General features: G+C 45.4%; 1 protein-coding gene across 1 annotated transcript in view; it reads left to right on the top strand.

The window, feature by feature from the left end:
* The window catches only part of LOC137437636 (transforming growth factor-beta-induced protein ig-h3), a 140,903-nt gene that overhangs the window by 77,554 nt on the left and 39,608 nt on the right, over nucleotides 1-23,741 (top strand). Inside the window, exons 8-9 of the mRNA XM_068132112.2 lie at nucleotides 3,289-3,501; nucleotides 8,708-8,845. Of these exons, the coding sequence (XP_067988213.1) occupies nucleotides 3,289-3,501; nucleotides 8,708-8,845 (351 nt within the window). The remainder of the gene's footprint in view (nucleotides 1-3,288; nucleotides 3,502-8,707; nucleotides 8,846-23,741) is intronic.

Genomic DNA, 23,741 nt, shown 5'->3' with positions numbered 1-23,741 from the left:
ATAGAGCAGCAGAGCAGGATTTTAGGACCCGTGGGCTGATGCCGTCGGGTCCAGTTGCAGAATCAGAGTCGAGGGTTGACAGAAACTTTTCCACCTTGTCAGGAGGAAAGGACACGGAGTCCAGGAGCAGCAGGGTACGACTGGGTATGGTGGGTACAGAGAGGGATGGGTTTGGGACACAAGATTTAGAGGCAAACACAGAGTTGAGGCATTCAGCTTTTTCACGTGCGGAGTCAGCTGTGTAGCCGTTTGAGGTAAGGGAGGGGATGGAGGGGGAACAAACACCAGAAACGGATTTGACCAGACGCCACCAGGATTTGGAAGAGGGAGACAGATAAGAGAGTTCGGTCTTGAGAATGGAGAGATATTGTTTCCTGGCTCTCCTGAGGGTGGACACACACTTGTTTCGGGCTTTGTGAAAGGAAATGAGATTTCCTTCCGTTGGATTTGCTTTCCAGGAGACGAAGGCAAGTTGTTTCTGGGCAACAGCCTCACCACAAGATTCCGTGTACCATGGACGGGAGGAAGGGTATGACAACTGAAGCCGAGATGGGATAAATCTGTGCATGAGAGAGAGCAATTTACTTTGGAAGAATTCCCAGGATGAGTTGATGTCAGAGGTGGTAGAGATGGGAGACCAGTCCAGATGATTGATGGCTGCTTGAAGACCGTGCCAGTTGGCCTGAGTGAAATGCCAGACTCGTCGATGCTGAGCAGGCTCCCTGAGGATGGTCAGAGAGATGTCCACTTTAACAAGGACATGATCAGATGATCCGATCGGAGCAGAAGAAGAGCAGCAGACATTTTCAGGGAAGTTAGTCATAACCAAGTCCAGAAGAGAAGATGTTCCGTTGACTGAGATCCGGGTCGGGAAATTGACAGATTGTGTCAGTCCCAGTGAGTCGCAGAAGTCCTTTGCTGAGGAGCCATGCCTGGTGAGAGAGGTACCCACACCCAGCCAACTGGCATGATGACAATTGAAATCACCACATATGAGGAAGGGAGAGTTGGGATGAGTAGATAGAAGTTGGTCCATATCATCAGACAGCGAGATGTAGATGGAGTCATCACTGTTTGGTGGACGGTACAACACACATATGAACAAGAGGTGGGAGCGAAGGGGAAGCCGTAGCCAGAGGTATTCCTGGGGGTGAGGTGGAGAGAGTGCAGTGCAGGGCGAGTGAGGAAGAGAGTTTTTGATAAAGATAGCAACCCCGCCTCCAGGACGAGGCTCAGGTCTATCATACCGGAGGAGGGAGTAGCCCGGGAGAGATACTATGGAATCAGAGACATCATGAAGGAGGAAAGTTTCTGTTAAGCAGATCACGTCTGGTTTGACAGAAGCAACCTGTATGGAGAGATCAGTTAAGTTTGAACGAAGGCCCCGGATGTTTGAGGTCCATACCGTTAATGAAGAGGAAGGGGGAGCATCAGATACAGAACAGGGGGGAGGAGGGGTAGGGTAAGATGTGGAAGAGGTGGAAGAGGTAGGGAGAGCTGTTGAAGGTGTATCAGAGATTTCAGAATAGCTCGGAGAAAGGGAAGGATGGGGCGGACAAAAGGTTTGATGATGATTAGGTGAGCCACAATGAGGTGTTATTTGAGGAGGGGGAAGAGCGAGGCAGAAGGTTGGGGGAGATGGAGGTGAGAGTTTGAAGGGGGAAGAAGCGGGGAGGACGCTTTGAGGAGGGGGAGTGAGAGGGGGGAAATTGAGAAGCAATGAGGGTGGGGAGATTTGAAGGGGAGGGGTGAGGGGGGAGTTTGGGAGGGAAGGGACAAGGGGAGGGATTTGAAAGGGATGGGATATGGGGGAGATTTGGAGGGGAGGGGTGAGGCAGGAGTCTAGGAGGGGAGGGGCGAGGGGGCGTCTTGGCGGGGAGGGGTGAGGGGGTAGTTTAGGAGGGAGGGGGCAAGGGGGGAGATTTGAAAGGGATGGGTGATGGGGAAGATTTGGAGGGGAGGGGTGATGGGGAAGATTTGGAGGGGAGGGGTTATGGGGAAGATTTGGAGGGGAGGGGTGAGATTGGATTTTTGAAAGTGTACGATTTATGGGAAACGAACATTTATTGCAAAATGAGTTTCTTGTGACCTTCGAGTTAAAAATACGTTTAAGGACGCTGGATGGAGGATGGAGTGCAGGAGAGTTTAGGGAATGTAGAAAAAAGGCACTATAGGAGATGGATATTTTTTTTGGGATGAATTGATTTGGTGAGCAAGTCGAAAGCAGCCTTTTAAAGAAGAAGAAGAAAAATGTGTTATAAAATATGACGGAATACATAACTTGAGGGGAAAGTGTAAACATTGAAGGTTAATGAGTGAAAACTATCTAGGGAAATGGGGGAGAAACACGTGGTCGAAGAACGAACGAACGAATAAGAATGAATAAACGAATGAGAACAGAGAAGGAAATGTTGTTTTTTTTTTGTTGTTTTTTTTTAGTTGAGATTTACACAAGGAAGTAGGCTATGGGTGAAAAGACTGGGAATACAGAGAACGAAAATTATTGGATCACAAACGACGGACCGCTGAGAAAAACAAAGCCTCAAGGTTGTACAGTGCACACTGTACAAGGCCTCAAGACACGACACGAATTAACACGATTTTCAATACAGGTATGAAAGATTTGCACCGAAAAATCTTCGTCGGGACACAATATACGTACAACACCATAAATAAATACAGTTTTAACGAAAATACAAATGGGAACAATCACTTAACTTCGATTTCAAATCGTTCGCGACGCGGCAAAGGCCTTGCTCGCGACACGGCAAACAGACGATCAATTTATGAAAGATAAACACCGAGAAACAACCAAAGTTGCACACAATAACTTCACACACCGAAAGATAAATACAGTTTCGACAAAATACAATTGTGAACAGACTTAACTTCGAAAAACGTGGAGACCGTGTGGAGCTTCGAAAATCCCTGCCGCCGTCTCCAAGATCTCGCGAGATGGGAGATCTCGCGAGATTGCTCCATTTTTAAGTTCACTAGTACTCACTTGCAAAGAAATACAAGAAATAAAGGTCACGAGGTGAAGGTTCAAAGGTCATGATTCAAGTGTTCTTGCCGTATGACCTTGAAGAAGCTTGCATGTAGAGAGAATCGTGGGGTAGTCAAAAGAGGATAAGTCTTGGACTCATTCAATTTTCAATTGTCAGAATTTAAATTGTTTCAATTGTGAGAGTTGAAAGAAAATAAATTGTCAGAATTGAAAATTTCAATTGTCAGAATTGTCCTGTCATAACCACTTCTCCTCTCCCACCCCCAACTCTAATCCCATAGCCCTAATCAAGCATCACATGATCCCATCAGAGATGTGTTCTCCTGCCATCATTGGCACCAACAACCTGGAGACCGTGGAGGGCTCAGCTATGCGACTTGGTTGTGAGGGTGACAGTGTGACTGTAAATGGCGAACCCATCATGGAGCATACAGATACGGTGGCCACCAATGGTGTCATGCACACCATAAACCGGGTGATCATCCCCGACTCTGGTGAGAATGCTTTTGTACAGTCCTCATCAAAATAACTAACAATAATCTTCAATCTCCAAGTACACACAATTTAGAAATGCAGAATCATTTTTCATTTTTACATTGTTCCTCTTCTTGCTTCAATGTTGAGCATAGCCCGGTGTTGGCTTAACGGTTAAGGTGGCTCGCTTAAATTCCAAGGGTCTTGCGTTCAAGCCCCTGTTGAGCCGTTGAATTAACAACAGGGAGGTCGACACAGCCTGTCATCCTTCTGAGGTCAGCAAAATGAGCTGATAGTTGGATCGGGATTCAATCGCAGACTAGACAGCTAAGAGGTGAGCGTGCATAACTCTAGGCCATCTTGTCAGCCCAAAACACCACTCAACTGAACACACCACTTTTTTATGCCATACGCTAAAAGCCTTTAATTATGCTATTTACACCAGCGAAATAAATGAAGGTTTTTGTGCATTATATCAGTTTTAGCCAGATTTTTCGCACCAGTAAACTCATCCCTTTATTTGGGCCGTGTATAATGCCATAGATTGCTGGCGACTTTGGTCCCGGGAAAAAAAAAAACCCGATGCACATACCTGAAGCAAAAACGTGTACTGCTGATGTCCATATATAATACATTGTGAATATACACACGGATCATTGAAATTGCTCTGGTTCTGGCTCTGGACTGACACCTAGGCCTAAAGCCTGATCAGGCCTACCGATCTGTGCTGCTTTATAAAATGGCGGCACATGATTTTAATTGGGGTGGTCAGGCCAGATGTCCAGCCAAAGGGTGTAAAGCAAGCCCGTGATGGTCCACCCACCGATTTATTAATACATAATACATACATACATACATACATACATACATACACACACCAGCGAGGTACCCATGCTATGCACGGGTGGGAGGCCGCATTCAAACAGACAATGCTGAAACGGCGAATGCTAAACAATGAACCAATAAATTCCACACTCCTGGGCCACCTTCAGTCAAATGTCAGGCATGGACAGCCAGTCCGTGAATGATTTTGGGGGAAAAAAGGGGGTTTACTGGGGGGGGGGTTGACCCCCCCAAATAGGTATTTGCTCTCTTCCCCAAAACTGCACACATGATGTTGATGAAACTTGGCCAGAAGCTGCATATCTGATGCCTAACGAAGGTGTATTGACCACATAAAAATCTGCGTTCATTAAGGGGGTATATGGGGGAGCGAGGGGGGTTGGCCCCCAAAATAGGTATTTGCTCTCTTCTCCGAAACTACAAACACGAGTTTGATGAAACCTGGCCGCAAGCTGCATATCTGATGCCTAACGAAGGTGTATTGACCACATCAAAATCTGCTTTCATTAAGTGGGTTTATGGGGAAGGGAAAGGGGGTTTGACCAAGAACTCACCCCCCCCCCCCCCCCCCCCCAAGATTGGTATTTGCGCTCTTCTCCGAAACTACACACACAATTTTAATGAAACTTGCCTACAACCTTCATCACATTCATATCAAGGGGCACACCACATCTGGCAAATAAAACACATTTACTTCATGCAGGTGTATGAATCAAATTGGTGCCCCTTCATATGAACTTTTCTAGAGCATTCCTTGGTTCCTCCTAAGAATAAAAAGGTAGTCCAGAATGCACACAATATTTTTTGAATGTCCCTTCTTTTCTATCGTTTGCCACATGGCACATACCATATATAAAGGGGCCTTTTCTATGCCCCTGGAATTTTTCCCAAGAATGACTATAGCGGACGCTCTATAGTCTTAACCATTATCACAAAGTCTGGTAATTTAATTCTTTTTTTAAAGATTCAAAAAAATAAAAGAAGACTTAGTTTAACAGGCAGTTTATCTTTGTTGAATCCATATCAAGTCCAGGATTTTCCTTACAATCAATAATTTGAACGTTTTCACATCTTTCCCCCATTTTTTTTTCTTGCTGTTGCCAGTTTTCATTTGCATCCCATTTAATTCTCACACGAATGCAAGCAGATGTGGCTGGTAAACTTGGATTAACTGTCTTCCTGCTCTGTTGCCTTTTGCTCTGTTTTGATGAACTGCCTCCTCTTCCTGATGTCAATGCAGATGCACTACTTTATTATCTCAATGGAGTTGTACATCATTTTGTCATTCTGAGATGCTTTTGCACATTCACAGTGGTATTATTTCATATATTTACCATCAATGGTAAAAAATACAATTAATTATTCTGTTTGGTCAAAGAGGTAATCACAAAACACCATTCCAGGCTTGGGGTTCTTGAGTGACCTTTTATCTCGACAGTCAACTTTCGAGCATTTCAGTTGGGTTTTCAATCAAGCAATTTAAAAGTGGTTGATTCATGAATTTTGTTCTCATGTCGACGGGTCTGACTAACGTCTCCTGTCGTGCCAGGGGCTTTTGCTGTTACTGAAGATTGCTGAGCTTATCAAATTCACACTGCGTTAAATTAATTGTTCTTTACCATTTACAAAACCCTAAGGATCGCTCCAATCTGAGGCCAAACTTGGCGGCACAACGGGTGGTAGGCAATAAGCAGGAAAACGTCGTTTATTGTTAAAATGGTGTTTATTTTAATAAACAGGGATACGGGGGAGACAATACACGACAATAAGTAAACAAGACCCTATTACGTGTGTCTTTCAGACCAGGTGCTCAAAGGACAAATGAGTAAGGAGGCACACGCACTAAGATACAATGAAAAGAGGTAACCCAATATGGTGCCAAATACAAATACCAGGCCTTGCTCAGCAACAGGGAAGGAGCAAGGGCTTGAGCAAGGCACAGGCAGGTCTGTGCAGGCTGGTGTTGCACAGGGCTGATGAGGCACAAGGATGGTGTTGTCCAGGGTGGATGTGGCACAAGGCTGGAGGATAGTGGTGAGAACATGTATGGCGATGGAGAGGGATGCAACCTCTCGAACGGTCTAGCCCCAATTCCAACTGCTGCACCCAGCACGGCTACAGCTCTCGTAAACTTTTGGGACCGCCTCATGCACAGTAGGGCAGGTCCCTCTTATTGGCCTCCCACGGCTATGGGCGTGCTATCTTCCAGCCCGTCACGCCCAATAAGTCTTCCACCCCCTCTCCAAGGCTCCGCAGCTGACCTCACCACCATGGCTTGCGGGACACTGGCAAAACACTCTGTAATGTTCCATTAAGTGCATGAAGCACTTTCTTTGTGAGCCTTTGTTAAAATGCCCAAGTCCTCACCCAGCATCACTTGAAAAAACAAGTTTTACACAACAAACCCAATCTATACTGTCTAAGTGAGCAGTCACAGCCTCCTCAGTGCACACTTTACAAGACAACTTGCTCTGACATTTTCACGGTTACAAGAGTAATTTAGCCGACGTGGAGACACGGTCCATTCTATTCTTACCGCAACCAAACTATGGCTAGTTCCACGTAACATGCAAGTTTCTAGCATTTTAGTTGAGTATACAATCGAGCAATTTCAAAGTGGGTTTTAAGAGCCATTGACCACATACACACACCATCAATCAACTGAAGGAAACACTCTTTGCCTGGTATTTGGAGACGATGAGAAGGCATTCGACCCTGTAGAAACACAGTCGGTGCTGGATGCATTACACCAACAAGGAGTAGAAAGGAAATGCATTGAACTACCAAAATATATTTACACAGCTGCACAACCACAGTGACGCTGCACAAAGGAAGTGGTAAGATTAACATCAAAATGAGAAATAAAGAAAATAATCAAACATGGATGGAGGCAATATGGAAAACTCAGTAACATTATAACATCATGAGAGGTAGCTTCCCAATATGTCTGAAAAGGAAAGTTTTCAATCAGTGTATTATTACCTCCGCCACCAAAGGTGGATGGAGGTTATGTTTTCACCCCTGTCTGTCTGTCTGTTTGTTTGTTTGTCCATTTGTTTATCTGTTTGTGAACAAAATATCTCAAAACGTTGTGGACGGATTCGGTCTAAATTTGGCAGAGAGGTACTGTATGTGACACGGATGAAATGATTAGATTTTGGTGAAGATCCGGATTCGGATCCGGCTACTAGAATTTTTCAAGTGATTCTTCACCATTGGGAGATAGGGCCAAAACGATACATAGCAGGATAACTCAAAAAGTTATGGATGGATTTGGACGAAACTTGTTGGAAATGTACGGTAGTGTGTGTGTGACAAGGAAGAATTGATTCAATTTTGGTGAAGATCCGGATCCGGGTCCAGCTAGTATAATTTTAAAGTGATTCTTCACCATTGAATGATATGGCCAACCAGGCGGAGGTATGCTCTCCACTGAGTGCCGTTCTAGTTCCAACTATCATCGATGGGGCAGAGACCTGGACCTGAACAACAAATATAGAGAAAAGTTAAACAGCAGCACAACACAATATGGAACGTAATATGTTAGGTATTACATACAAGGATAGAAAGACAAATAAATGAGTCAGAGAACAAACCAAAACTCAGGATATCTTAGAAATATATAATCAAACTTTGGAAATGGAAATGGGCAGGACACATTAACAGAAGGCCAGATAACAGGTAGACAACAATATTAACAACTTGGGGACATATGAATGGCAACTGGAACAGGGTAAGTCCACATATAACATGGAGGGATGAAATAAATAATTAAATAAATAAATAAATAAACAAAGAATGCCACTCAGTCGAGCGCATACTCCCGCCGTGGGTGGCCGCTGCTGAGCCCTATCTTCCAATGGTAAAAAATCCTTCAAAAATTCCTGGATCTGGAATAATATCCTGAGCTTCACCAAAAACTAATCAATTCTTCCTTATCCCAAGGGCAATCATCCCACCAACTTTCATCCAAATCCGTTCAGAACTTTTCCAGATATCTTGTTCACAAACACACGAACACACACACGGACGGACACGATCGAATGCATTACTCCCTGGCGGGAGTAACAAATATTGGGGAAGAGTCACTTGGAACAACAAAGCAAGAGGCAGAGCAACATGTCATCAATATGCTGAGGCTTGGGTCCAGCAGTGGACAGATGATGATGTTGATGATTATGATTGTGATACAATCAAGCAATTTAAAAGAGGTGGATTATATGTACAATACGAGAGAAATACAAGAGGCTGCTCGTTTTTTTGCAAAATATTTAAGAACAAAGCCTCCTCCAACAATAACAAAATACTGATATCACTACGTGTTCTTGAGGTGATTGAAAAAGCTTGTCCTGTGATATATTCTGACATCATATCTCCCCACAGCTAAAACTGTCCTCGAGCTAGCAGAGACACCCCACCTCAAGAAGTTTACATCCATGTTCAGGAACGTGAATTTACAAGCATCCTTCAAACCGAAAGGATCATACACGTTACTTGCACCAGTCAATGAGGCCTTTACAGGTATGACTAGAGTTTGTGCTGTTCCTTGTGTCATTTTGAAACCGATTTATAAAATATAAGAGCACAATGGTTTCGTATAATGAATAGCACATCAATCATCAAAGAACGGACAACTATAGGAGGAGATATTGTGTATACAGTCACGGCCAAAAATATTGGCACCCATGTACTTTTTTCAAATAATGCACCATTTCTTCCAGAAAATTGTTGAAATTAAAAGAGGTGGATTATATGTACAATTTGGAAATGGAAATGAAATTTGGAAATGGAAATGAAATGGAAATGGAAATGAAATGTACAATTTGTCTTCTACCGACTCCTCTCCGGCCTTGCACCCCCAGCTCTCTCTGTGCTCTGTCCCCCAAATATTCCTACAGGTCGCACAAGATCTGCCAGCAACCCTCTGATGGTTAAACTGCCGAAATCTCGGCTCTCTGCTCACCTTCACTCTTTCATTCCTCTTTTCTCCCGCCTCTGGAACAAACTCCCTCACTCCCTTCAATCCCACTCCTCCCTCCAGGTCTTTAAAACAGCTGTTCACCACCATCTCTTATCTTCCCCAAAACCTTGATCTTTTCTACCCCCGCTAATTCACCCCAGATCCACCTTGTTTGAAATTCCAACTTCTTTCCTGGAAGTCCTGGCAGTGTCCATATGTTTTATACCTCTCCCACCGCCCCCTTCCCATGCCCCCCCCCCCCCCCTCCAAAGCCCTCGCCCTCTCTCAGATCTCTCGATGTCTCCATGTCTCTCGGTCCCTGCTCTCAAATGTTGTGTTTGTGTCCTTCCCCCTCTCTCCCCATCTTGTCTACCGCTCCCGATGTTATATGTTTTATGTGTCGGTTTGTCTTTCTGTGTGACTAATGTTCGCTCTTTCACGAGCCTCGATCTTGTATACAAAAAAAAGAAAAAAAAAAAAAAATTGGTATCCACATATGTATTTCTTTGGTTTGCAGTGCAACAAAACAAAAAACCTCACGACTGTATACACAATATCTCCTCCTATACCTCACGTCTCACAGAGCATATTATTTGATTATTTAATTTTAAAAATTGCTTTTTCCCAATTTTGTTCCGATTTCGCTCGACTTTTCGACACTTATTTAGGCCAATAGCTCCGATCATGAAATAAGGAATCAGATTTTGAATATCAGCTTTTAACCCTTTGAGTACGGACACTGGCGTCACTAAGGGGTTGTGGGGGGTGCGGACCGCACCGGGTGACACTATCAGAGGGGGTGGGGGGTGCGGACCAATTTTTTGCAGTGTCAAGGCTTTCCGATCTTGCGATATTATCAATATTGTAAGTGAGTTGGCGAAAGGCATTGATTTCGATGAAGTGATTCACAAGTTCGCAGCTTTGAAGGCCAGGAAAGGAAAGTTCTGAATTAGTCGAGATGTTCACCAAGTGCTGAAATGCTTGTGTATTTGTTCCTGTTTATTTTTATGGTATTGTTTCATTTATGAGTATATTTCCATATGCATTTGTCTACAAGTTCTACATTATTTGGGCCGTTATTGATTATGCAAACCTAATCCATTAATGTATCTCATGTAACAATAAAGTTTAAGAGTTTAAGAGTTTGGAGATCTCGCGAGATCTTGGAGACGGCGGCAGGGATTTTCGAAGCTCCACACGGTCTCCACGTTTTTCGAAGTTAAGTCTGTTCACAATTGTATTTTGTCGAAACTGTATTTATCTTTCGGTGTGTGAAGTTATTGTGTGCAACTTTGGTTGTTTCTCGGTGTTTATCTTTCATAAATTGATCGTCTGTTTGCCGTGTCGCGAGCAAGGCCTTGTACAGTGTGCACTGTACAACCTTGAGGCTTTGTTTTTCTCTCAGTGGTCCGTCGTTTGTGATCCAATAACTTTCGTTCTCTGTATTCCCAGTCTTTTCACCCATAGCCTACTTCCTTGTGTAAATCTCAACTCATAAAAAAAAAAAAAAAAAAAAAAAAAACATTTCCTTCTCTGTTCTCATTCGTTTATTCATGCTCATTCGTTCGTTCGTTCTTCGACCACGTGTTTCTCCCCCATTTCCCCAGATAGTTTTCACTCATTAACCTTCAATGTTTACACTTTCCCCTCAAGTTATGTATTCCGTCATATTTTATAACACCTTTTTCTTCTTCTTCTTTAAAAGGCTGCTTTCGACTTGCTCACCAAATCAATTCATCCCAAAAAAAATATCCATCTCCTATAGTGCCTTTGTTCTACATTCCCTAAACTCTCCTGCACTCCATCCTCCATCCAGCGTCCTTAAACGTATTTTTAACTCGAAGGTCACAAGAAACTCATTTTGCAATAAATGTTCGTTTCCCATAAATCGTACACTTTCAAAAATCCAATCTCACCCCTCCCCTCCAAATCTTCCCCATAACCCCTCCCCTCCAAATCTTCCCCATCACCCCTCCCCTCCAAATCTTCCCCATCACCCATCCCTTTCAAATCTCCCCCCTTGCCCCCTCCCTCCTAAACTACTCCCTCACCCCTCCCCGCCAAGACGCCCCCTCGCCCCTCCCCTCCTAGACTCCTGCCTCACCCCTCCCCTCCAAATCTCCCCCATATCCCATCCCTTTCAAATCCCTCCCCTTGTCCCTTCCCTCCCAAACTCCCCCCTCACCCCTCCCCTTCTAATCTCCCCACCCTCATTGCTTCTCAATTTCCCCCCGCTCACTCCCCCTCCTCAAAGCGTCCTCCCCGCTTCTTCCCCCTTCAAACTCTCACCTCCATCTCCCCCAACCTTCTGCCTCTTTTTTTTCCCCTCCTCAAATAACACCTCATTGTGGCTCACCCAATCACCATCAAACCTTTTGTCCGCCCCATCCTTCCCTTTCTCCGAGCTATTCTGAAATCTCTGACACACCTTCAACAGCTCTCCCTACCTCTTCCACCTCTTCCACATCTTACCCTCCCCCTCCTCCCCCCTGTTCTGTATCTGATGCTCCCCCTTCCTCTTCATTAACGGTATGGACCTCAAACATCCGGGGCCTTCGTTCAAACTTAACTGATCTCTCCATACAGGTTGCTTCTGTCAAACCAGACGTGATCTGCTTAACAGAAACTTTCCTCCTTTATGATGTCTCTGATTCCATAGTATCTCTCCCGGGCTACTCCCTCCTCCGGTATGATAGACCTGAGCCTCGTCCTGGAGGCGGGGTTGCTATCTTTATCAAAAACTCTCTTCCTCACTCGCCCTGCACTGCACTCTCTCCACCTCACCCCCAGGAATACCTCTGGCTACGGCTTCCCCTTCGCTCCCACCTCTTGTTCATATGTGTGTTGTACCGTCCACCAAACAGTGATGACTCCATCTACATCTCGCTGTCTGATGATATGGACCAACTTCTATCTACTCATCCCAACTCTCTCTTCCTCATATGTGGTGATTTCAACTGTCATCATGCCAGTTGGCTGGGTGTGGGTACCTCTCTCACCAGCCATGGCTCCTCAGCAAAGGACTTCTGCGACTCACTGGGACTGACACAATCTGTCAATTTCCCGACCCGGATCTCAGTCAACGGAACATCTTCTCTTCTGGACTTGGTTATGACTAACTTCCCTGAAAATGTCTGCTGCTCTTCTTCTGCTCCGATCGGATCATCTGATCATGTCCTTGTTAAAGTGGACATCTCTCTGACCATCCTCAGGGAGCCTGCTCAGCGTCGACGAGTCTGGCATTTCACTCAGGCCAACTGGCACGGTCTTCAAGCAGCCATCAATCATCTGGACTGGTCTCCCATCTCTACCACCTCTGACATCAACTCATCCTGGGAATTCTTCCAAAGTAAATTGCTCTCTCTCATGCACAGATTTATCCCATCTCGTCTTCAGTTGTCATACCCTTCCTCCCGTCCATGGTACACGGAATCTTGTGGTGAGGCTGTTGCCCAGAAACAACTTGCCTTCGTCTCCTGGAAAGCAAATACAACGGAAGGAAATCTCATTTCCTTTCACAAAGCCCGAAACAAGTGTGTGTCCACCCTCAGGAGAGCCAGGAAACAATATCTCTCCGTTCTCAAGACCGAACTCTCTTATCTGTCTCCCTCTTCCAAATCCTGGTGGCGTCTGGTCAAATCCGTTTCTGGTGTTTGTTCCCCCTCCATCCCCTCCCTTTCCTCAAACGGCTACACAGCTGACTCCGCACGTGAAAAAGCTGAATGCCTCAACTCTGTGTTTGCCTCTAAATCTTGTGTCCCAAACACATCCCTCTCTGTACCCACCATACCCAGTCGTACCCTGCTGCTCCTGGACTCCGTGTCCTTTCCTCCTGACAAGGTGGAAAAGTTTCTGTCAACCCTCGACTCTGATTCTGCAACTGGACCCGACGGCATCAGCCCACGGGTCCTAAAATCCTGCTCTGCTGCTCTATCTCACCCTCTCTCTGTTCTCTTCACCCTCTCTTTTGCTCAAGGTCAACTGCCATCTGCTTGGAAATCAGCCAACATCACCGCTTTGCACAAAAAAGGTGCAAAAACAGATCCTAGCAACTACAGACCAATCAGCCTTCTCCCAATTATCAGCAAAGTCATGGAATCCATCATTGCTTCTGATATGAAATCTTTCCTCTTCTCCAATGGCTTGATCTCTGATCATCAATTTGGTTTCAGACCAGGTCACTCTACTCTGGACATGCTGCTTCTGCTGTCTCAACAATGGATGGAGGTCCTCAATGCCAAACAGGAAATTAGAGCTGTCTCCCTCGACATATCACGTGCCTTCGACACGGTCTGGCACCCCGCTCTGCTCACCAAACTCTCCTCCTTTGGTATCCATGGAAATCTCCACGCATGGCTGGCGGACTTCCTCTCTAGTCGTCGTCAACGTGTGGCCCTGAATGGGTTTCTCTCATCTCCTCTTCCTGTTCAGGCTGGAGTTCCCCAAGGCAGTGTTCTGGGCCCCGTGCTTTTTCTGGTCTTCATCAATGATCTCTCTGACTCTCTCGAAAATCCTCTCTATCTCTTTGCTGATGACTCCACTCTCTGCCGCTCCATTCCTCTTCCCTCAGATCGGCAGTCTGCTGCCTCCTCACTCTCTGAAGACCTGGACAAAATCACAGACTGGTCAAACAAGTGGAACATGTCTTTCAATCCTGACAAATCTCACACTCTTACTATGTCTCTCCGAAAAGATCGACTGGACAACCCTCCCATCTACTTTCTCAACAATCCTCTCCAAGAAGTTCTGTCGCTCAAGATTTTGGGTCTCACTATCTGCCATGATCTTTCTTGGGAAAACCACATTTCCAAGCTGGCCTCCAAAGCCAGTCGCCGACTGGGCATCCTCCGTCGTGCGAAGTCCTTCCTCGGCACACCTGAGCTCCTCACCACATACAAGGCTTTCATCCGCAGCTCAATGGAATACTGTTCTCCCCTATGGGCCGGTGCTCCTGCCTCACACCTAGCTCGGCTTCACGCTGTTGAAACCAAAGCTTTCAGAATTATTGGAATCTCCCGCGATGAAGCTATCTCTGAGGGCCTTTCACTCACTCACCGCAGGCAGGTAGGTGGTCTTTCTGTCTTCTACCGACTCCTCTCCGGCCTTGCACCCCCAGCTCTCTCTGTGCTCTGTCCCCCAAATATTCCTACAGGTCGCACAAGATCTGCCAGCAACCCTCTGATGGTTAAACTGCCGAAATCTCGGCTCTCCGCTCACCTTCACTCTTTCATTCCTCTTTTCTCCCGCCTCTGGAACAAACTCCCTCACTCCCTTCAATCCCACTCCTCCCTCCAGGTCTTTAAAACAGCTGTTCACCACCATCTCTTATCTTCCCCCATCCAAAACCTTGATCTTTTCTACCCCCGCTAATTCACCCCAGATCCACCTTGTTTGAAATTCCAACTTCTTTCCTGGAAGTCCTGGCAGTGTCCATATGTTTTATACCTCTCCCACTGCCCCCTTCCCACGCCCCCCCCCCAAAGCCCTCGCCCTCTCTCAGATCTCTCGATGTCTCCATGTCTCTCGGTCCCTGCTCTCAAATGTTGTGTTTGTGTCCTTCCCCCTCTCTCCCCATCTTGTCTACCGCTCCCTATGTTATATGTTTTATGTGTCGGTTTGTCTTTCTGTGTGTTCATGTGATTAATGTTCGCTCTTTCACGAGCCTCGATATTGTATACAAAAAAAAAAAAAAAAAAAAAAAAAAAAAAAACGTTAAAATCAACATAATTTTGATGTAGTTCTTAAACGTTTTTACTTCAAATTCTATTGTTTTCTTACCGAATTTTCACTTTAATCACATGAAACGATGTAAATGTAAATACATTTAGGCTGTGCGTATGATATTGTAATTTAAAGGTGTAATTTTAATTTTGCTAGTTGTTTATGTCACTACTATTGTCCCCCGTCGCACCGCGGAGCGAAAGGGGAATATGGTTTTCCCCTCCGTCCGTGTGTGCGTCCATCCGTGTGTGCGTGCGTACGTGCATGCGTAAGCGAAGGACTGAATTATAATTTGGTTTGTGGGTGCAACCCACGTCAAAATCCAAGATGGCCACCGCCATGTATGTCTTTTTTTTGTATACAAGATCGAGGCTCGTGAAAGAGCGAACATTAATCACACAGAAAGACAAACAGACACATAAAACAAATAACATCGGGAGCGGTAGACAAGATGGGGAGAGAGGGGGAAGGACACAAACACAACATTTGAGAGCAGGGACCGAGAGACATGGAGACATCGAGAGATCTGTGGGAGGGAGAGGGCTTTGGGGGGGAGGCATGTGAAGGGGGGGAGGCATGTGAAGGGGGGGAGGCATGTGAAAGGGGGGGGGGGGTGGGAGAGGTATAAACATATGGACACTGCCAGGATTTCCAGGAAATAAGTTGGAATTTCAAACAAGGTGGATCTGGGGTGAATTAGTGGGGGTAGAAAAGATCAAGGTTATGGATGGGGGAAGATAAGAGATGGTGGTGAACAGCTGTTTTAAAGACCTGGAGGGAGGAGAGGGATTGAAGGGAGTGTGGGAGTTTGTTCCACAGGCGGGAGAAAAGAGGAATGAAAGAGTGAAGGTGAGCAGAGAGCCGAGATTTCGGCAGTTTAACCATCAGAGGGTTGCTGGCAGATCTTGTGCGACCTGTAGGAATATTTGGGGGACAGAGCACAGAGAGAGCTGGGGGAGCAAGGCCGGAGAGGAGTCGGTAGAAGACAGAAAGACCACCTACCTGCCTGCGGTGAGTGAGTGAAAGGCCCTCAGAGATAGCTTCATCGCGGGAGATTCCAATGATTTTGAAAGCTTTGGATTCAACAGCGTGAAGCCAAGCCAGGTGTGAGGCAGGAGCACCAGCCCATAGGGGAGAACAGTATTCCATTGAGCTGCGGATGAAAGCCTTGTATGTGGTGAGGAGCTCAGGTGTGCCGAGGAAGGACTTCGCACGACGGAGGATGCCCAGTCGGCGACTGGCTTTGGAGGCCAGCTTGGAAATGTGGTTTTCCCAAGAAAGATCATGGCAGATAGTGAGACCCAAAAGCTTGAGTGACAGAACTTCTTGGAGAGGATTGTTGAGAAAGTAGATGGGAGGGTTGTCCAGTCGATCTTTTCGGAGAGACATAGTAAGAGAGTGAGATTTGGCAGGATTGAAAGACATGTTCCACTTGTTTGACCAGTCTGTGATTTTGTCCAGGTCTTCAGAGAGTGAGGAGGCTGCAGACTGCCGATCTGAGGGAAGAGGAATGGAGCGGCAGAGAGTGGAGTCATCAGCAAAGAGATAGAGAGGATTTTCCAGAGAGTCAGAGAGATCATTGATAAAGACCAGAAAAAGCACAGGGCCCAGCACACTTCCTTGGGGAACTCCAGCCTGAACAGGAAGGGGAGATGAGAGAAATCCATTCAGGGCCACACGTTGACTACGACCAGAGAGGAAGTCCGCAAGCCATGCATGGAGATTTCCATGGATACCATAGGAGGAGAGTTTGGTGAGCAGAGCTGGGTGCCAGACCGTATCAAAGGCCCTTGATATGTCAAGGGAGACAGCTCTGATTTCCTGTTTGGCATTGAGGACCTCCATCCATTGTTGAGACAGCAGAAGCAGCATGTCCAGAGTGGAGTGACCTGGTCTGAAACCAAATTGATGATCAGAGATCAAGCCATTGGAGAAGAGGAAAGATTTCATATCCGAAGCAATGATGGATTCCATGACTTTGCTGATAATTGGGAGCAGGCTGATTGGTCTGTAGTTGCAAGGATCTGTTTTTGCACCTTTTTTGTGTAAAGCGGTAATGTTAGCTGATTTCCAGGATGCTGGCAGATGACCTTGAGCAAAAGATAGGGTGAAAAGAACAGAGAGAGGGTGAGATAGAGCGGCAGAGCAGGATTTTAGGACCCGTGGGCTGATGCCGTCTGGTCCAGTTGCAGAATCAGAGTCGAGGTTTGACAAAAACTCCTCCACCTTGTCAGGAGAGAAGGACACAGAGTCCAGGAGCAGTTGGGTTCGACTGGGAAAGGTGGGAACAGAGAGAGATGGGTTTGGGACTAAGGATTTCGAGGCGAACACAGAGTTGAGGCATTCGGCTTTGTCACGTGCGATGTCAACTGTGTGGCCATTTGAGGTAAGGGAGGGGATGGACGGGGAACAAACACCAGAAACGGATTTGACCAGACGCCACCAGGATTTGGAGGAAGGAGACAGGTTTGAGAGTTCATTCTTGAGTGAGGAGAGATAGTGCTTCCTGGCACTCCTGAGGGTAGACACACACTTGTTCCGAGCTTGGTGGAAGGAACTGAGATTTCCTTCAGTTGGATTAGCCTTCCAAGAGGCAAAGGCAAGTTGTTTCAGGGCAACTGCCTCACCACAAGATTCAGTGTACCATGGACGGGAGGAAGGGTAAGACAATTGAAGGCGAGATGGGATAAATCTGTGCATGAGAGAGATCAGTTTGCTTTGGAAGAATTCCCAGGAAGAATTGATGTCAGAGGCAGTGGAGATGGGAGACCAATCCAGACGATTGATGGCTGCTTGAAGACCGTCCCAGTCGGCCTGAGTGAAATGCCAGACTCGTCGACGCTGAGGAGGCTCTCTGAGAATGGCCAGAGAGATGTCCACTTTGACAAGCACATGATCAGAAGAACCGATTGGAGCAGAAGAAGAGCAGCAGACATTAGCAGGGAAGTTTGTCAATACCAAGTCTAGAAGAGAAGATACTCAAGGCTGAATGTCTGAACCTTGTGAGCGGAATATCTTGAAAAATAAGCGAAGTACCAACTTCTAATCTGGGGTGTGGGTGTATCTAGGCATAAGGAAGAACGCTATTGAAAATTGGGTCGCCACGTCAAAATCCAAGATGGCCGCCACCATATTTTTGTCTGAACCTTGTGAGCGAAATATCTTGAAAAATAAACGAACTACTAACTTCTAATCTGGTGATTGGGTGTATCTACGCATAAGGGAGAACGCTATTGAAAATTGGGTCGCCACGTCAAAATCCAAGATGACCGCCTTGCGTCTTCCACTTTGTCAACTCACATCACTTCACTGACGGGGGACCTAGGCGTAATGCTTGTTGCCATTACATTCAGTGATATACGGGAATTACGATTTACGAGTAACGTTAGTACAAAAAACATTACTAAGGATTCTGTATGGTCTGGTACGGGAGGAGGTCCATGTAGTCAGGTTCACTATGTATCGGTCAGTCAGGTTCTGAAGTTTTTTCGTTCAAAATTTTTGGAGATTAGCAAAACTATACATTTTTTGGAATATTCAGAGCATGGAGAATCCAAAAATTAATGTTGGCATTTGTGTAGACACCTTTGCGAAAATGACACTCAGGACAGTGATGAAGATCTGTAAAAGCATATTCCTGAACGGTATAGACCCAGTAGATTCTGTGTATAGGACTTATAGTTCAATCTGATGTGAACAAGGCTGCTTTCTTGCTTTATAAACCCATACCTATAACGTCAAAGGACTTGCAATATCATGTATTATGTAATACAGTTATATCACAAATATAAAGACAATGGTTTTCAATTACCTTTGTTGCTTTTCGATAATCCTGAGCACTATTTTGAGGCCTTTATTGGATTCCTTGACCCAGAAAACATAGGATTAGCATATTTAATTAAGTTTCTAGGTTGACTAGAAGCCGAGATAGCACAAAATATGTATTTTATGGCGGCCATTTTGAAAATCCAAAATCTATGTCTGTGCAAATGCCAACATTGATTTTCGGATTCTCCATTCTCTGATGATTCCAAAAATGTATAGGTTTGCTAATCTCCCAAAATTTTGAACGAAATTATATTTGTTAAAATAGTGAACCTGACTAATGGGGGAGGGGAGGGGGTGACACCATGAGTTACCGCACTGGGTGACACCAACCCTAGTGACGTCACTGAGTACGGATGACGTCCAGTGCCGCAACAAGCGAAAAAGTTTTGTGTACGGATGACGTTACTACACGTCATCAACTATATCTATAAATAGATTGTCAGTACATGGTTGCATTCTCGTACCAAAATGCCAAATTAATCCCGTACCGGGGGTATTTTTATCAAAAAAAAATCCCGTACTCAAAGGGTTAATAAGCCTATACGATACAATATTAAATCTTGCCAGGAGCCAATCACGTTGCACCTATCCTCACACCAGCCAATCAGCGTAATGGAACGAACGAACGGACAGCCATCTTTGTTTGTAAATATAAACCTCTATGGTAAATATATATATGTATATACAGACTTGGCATTTAATATGGAATATTTTTTTTGTGGGGGTGAACTTACTTTTCGAGATGAATTAGAACCAAAAGTTCATTGGAATTATGTTGAAATTATTCTAGATTTTGTTAATGTGACCTTTAAAAGAAACAAAAACCACATTTCACATTTCGAAGCAAATAAATTGATCCTTGAAAGTGATGTAAACTGATATCGAACTCAATTCATGGACAGTACTGTGTTAAACTTCTGTGCGTTTTCCAGAAGTATCTCTTTATTTTGCACATTAGCCAAAATTTTTTTTTTACAAAAACAAAAGTTAAATTACGACTGGGATTACGGACAGTAAAATTACAGTTCAGTACTTCGTGTAACCCCCACGAGCATTCAGGAGAGCACGTGCACGTTGAGGCATGCTGTTCACGAGATTTGCCAAGGTTTGGACAGGAATCGCTTGCCATGCAGTTACAATAGCCTGCTACAATTCACGCACAGAGGCAGGCTGCTGGTCCAAGTTGTCGATTTGACGCGTTAATTCTGCCCACAAGTTCTCTCTCGGATTCATATCCGGGGACATGGCAGGCCACTCAATATGCTCTACACCACGGTCAGCAAGAAAGTGTTGGATCATGCGAGCATGATGAGGCCATGCATTGTCATCTTGGAAGACAAAGTTTCCTCGAAAGGCTGCACGAACAAATGGAAGCAATGTTTCTTCCAGAATGGCCCTGTGCTTGAACTGGTTCAGGTTTCCATTCAGAACAACCAGGTCAGTTTTGCCCCCTGCATGAAAAGCAGCCCAAACGGTCACCCCACCACCTCCAGCTTGGACTCTTGGCACTATACAATCTTCGTTGTGGGCTTCATGCACTTGTCTGCGCACTCGGACGCGGCCATATTGACGATAGACATACATAGACATACATACATAGACATAGACATTCATGCAATCATACCTCTCTGACAGATGCCAGTTCATCTCCATCAATAACTGAAAATCCCCCACTGCTCCCCTCCCCCAAGGTGTCCCCCAAGGTTCAGTTCTTGGCCCCCTCCTCTTCATCCTTTACCTGTCCCCGCTCGGTCACTTAATCCGCCGTCATGGTCTCCAATTCCACTGCTTCGCCGATGACATCCAGCTTTTCATCTCCACCAAGTCCGTCTCCACCGACACCCACTCTATCCTGACAAACTGCATCACTGAAATAAAATCCTGGCTTCAAATCAACTTCCTCAAGCTTAACTGTGATAAATCTGAAATAATCATCATTGGCCCAAAAACGCTCACAAAATCCACCCATAACTTTGCCCTCAACATCGACGGTATCCCAGTATCCACCTCCCCTCACATCCGGAATCTTGGCGTCATCTTTGACCAAACCCTTTCCTTCGACAAATACACTAAACAGATCACAAAGTCAGCCTTCTTTCACCTGAAAAACATTGCCCGTCTCCGCTCATCCCTCTCCTCCACGGCTGCAGAAACCCTCATCCACGCCTTCATCACCTCCCGTCTGGACTACTGCAATAGCCTCCTCTATGGTTCACCCTCAAAAATCACCAATAAACTCCAATACATTCAGAACTCCGCTGCCCGTCTACTCACTCATTCCCGGACCCGTGACCACATCACCCCCGTCCTTTACAAGCTTCACTGGCTCCCCATCCCCCAGAGAATCCAGTACAAAATCCTCCTCTTGACATACAAAGCCCTCCATAACCTGGCCCCATCCTACCTGGCTGACCTCCTCTCCAGACACACTCCCACCCGCAACCTCCGCTCTGCTGGTACCAACCTCCTGACCCCCTCCATCCGGACCAAATTCAGATCCTGGGGGGACAGGGCCTTCTCCATCGCTGCTCCCACCCTCTGGAACTCACTACCTCACACCATCAGAGACTCCTCCTCACTCACCACATTCAAAACATCACTAAAGACCCACCTGTTCAACGCTGCATTCAACATTCAACCCACAGCATTTAACCCCTGACTATCTCTTCTCCTTCTCCCTCCTTTTGCTTTAAATATTTCCCTATTGATTCTTGTCTTGTCTTTTTGATTCTTGTCTTATATATATGCCGTATATCGCTGCTGTTTGTTTTCTTGATTCTTGTCTTTTTGCAATTGTTGTTTTCATGTATTGTTATGCATTATGTTTTCCACTCTGTCAAAGCGCCTTTGGGCTTCTGGAAAAGCGCTATACAAAATAAATGAATTATTATTATTATTATTATTATAGACCAGAAATCTAGACTTGTCACTGAAGATCACGTGATTTCAGTGTCCTGGCTGCCATTGACGGTGCACTCTGGCCCACTGCAATCGGTGCTGGCGGTGTTGTCTGGTCAGATGTGGCTTTCTCAGGGGACGCCTGGCACGATAGCCTGCTTGAACCAGTCGTTGGTTGACTAGCCTTCTGGATACAGGCACATTTGTCAGTTGCTGCCACTCAGCCCTAAGCCGATTAGCTGACTTGGTACGGCCATTGCGGACTAACCGGTGCAGCTGGCGATCATCCCTCCTTGTGGTTCTGCGGGGACGTCCTGACCTCGGTATTGGAGTAGGGTCACCCCTCTGAGCATTTCGTTTCAGGATCTTTGACACCTGACCTTGATTGATGCCATACTGCCGAGCAATAGCACGCTGTTTCATGCCTGAATTTTGTAAAGCCACCACTAAATGACAAACAGCATTGTCGAGTTGACGGACCATCTCCAGGGGAAGCGGCAATAACTTTTGTAGACGTGCAGCAGTTGTTTTCCACTAATACAGAACGCAACAACCCTTATATACCCGATTGTGAAGCCAATCGTCAAATGTACCTGTCCGTACATTTTGTCACGCCACCTGTGATATAATCCTGTTATTGACTTCTTGCTGCGGCAGACAATCTGTGACATGGTTCTTTTAACAAAGAAATCACCGAAGCATAAAAGAAACTCACCAGATTGATATACCGAGTTCAGAAAGTAAACCCAAGTCAAGAAAAAAAAAATTCCATATTAAATGCCAAGTCTGTGTATATATATATATATATATATATATATATATATATATATATATATATATATATATATATATATATATATATATATAGATATATATAAAACACAGTGTGTGTGTGTGTGTGTGTGTGTGTGTGTGTGTGTGTGTGTGTGTGTGTGTGTGTGTGTGTGTAATGTTACCGATAGACTCCTAAACGGAGAGGCTCACGTACTTGATATTTGGCACAGAGATGGCCATTGAGCCTGGGAAGAACATGGCCGACCTAAAAATTTATTTCATAATTTTTTTTACCATATTTTTACCTCAGCGCGGAATATTATGACCGGAATCTGACCTGTAGCAGAGCAGCGCGCTGATTCGCTCAGAGCGATCACGTGATGTTCGTTGCTGCCATTAACTCAGTTACGCGTTCGCACGTATTTCAGAGTGAAAAGCGATTGCGTTTTTGCTGGGTACACTCTGCATGATTAGCATTTAGCATGATTTAGCATGATTTAGCATTGATAGTAGCATGTTTCACATAGATTTTTTTTCAGCGAGCAGAATTACCCGGCATTGTACGAATAATATATAGATAGTGCCGTGTAGGGCGGAGTGATGCCGCTGTGGGAGGGACCGTGCAAGGTCGCTGTGGGCGGGACCGAGCGAGGTCGCTGTGGGCGGGGCCGGGCGAGGTCGCTGTGGGCGGGGCCGAGCGAGGCAGCTATGGGCAGGGCCGAGAGAGGTCGCTGTGGGCGGGGCCGAGCGAGGTCTGCGTTAGTGCGTTGCCGTTGCCGTTGCCTGGTATAAAAAGATGGTGCTTGATGCTCTCTGCGTCAAGATACGGACTTGATGTCCGTATCTTTACAACAGTCATTCCAATGATGATGATGATAAATGTAATACCACTCAAGGAAGGCCCACAACTCAAGAGAGTGGAAAAAAACAATAAAATGAACAAAAATACGGGGAAGGAGAAGCAACCACTCAGAAGAATGACAGAAAATCATTTCCCTTAAATTTACCGTGTTCACCAACTAGCACGACCTGATACAGGACACCAAAATAATTTCCCTTACACATATTGTGTCCACCAACCAGCAAGACCATACCACTTACCTCTGGATCAAACTGTATTTCAAATATTCAAACGGTTTTTACATGCTGCCGTCTCCTAGCAACCAATGAAATTTTTCAAAAATATTGTAGTACATTTATTTTTTAATAATGTACCATATTTACGGCAGTAAATTT

The sequence above is a fragment of the Myxine glutinosa genome, chromosome 12 (genome assembly GCF_964187855.1).
Source record: "Myxine glutinosa chromosome 12, kmMyxGlut1.1, whole genome shotgun sequence".
Lineage (NCBI taxonomy): Eukaryota > Metazoa > Chordata > Myxini > Myxiniformes > Myxinidae > Myxine > Myxine glutinosa.
Note: the sequence above shows the minus strand (reverse complement) of the source record. Positions and strands in the feature narration are given on the sequence as shown.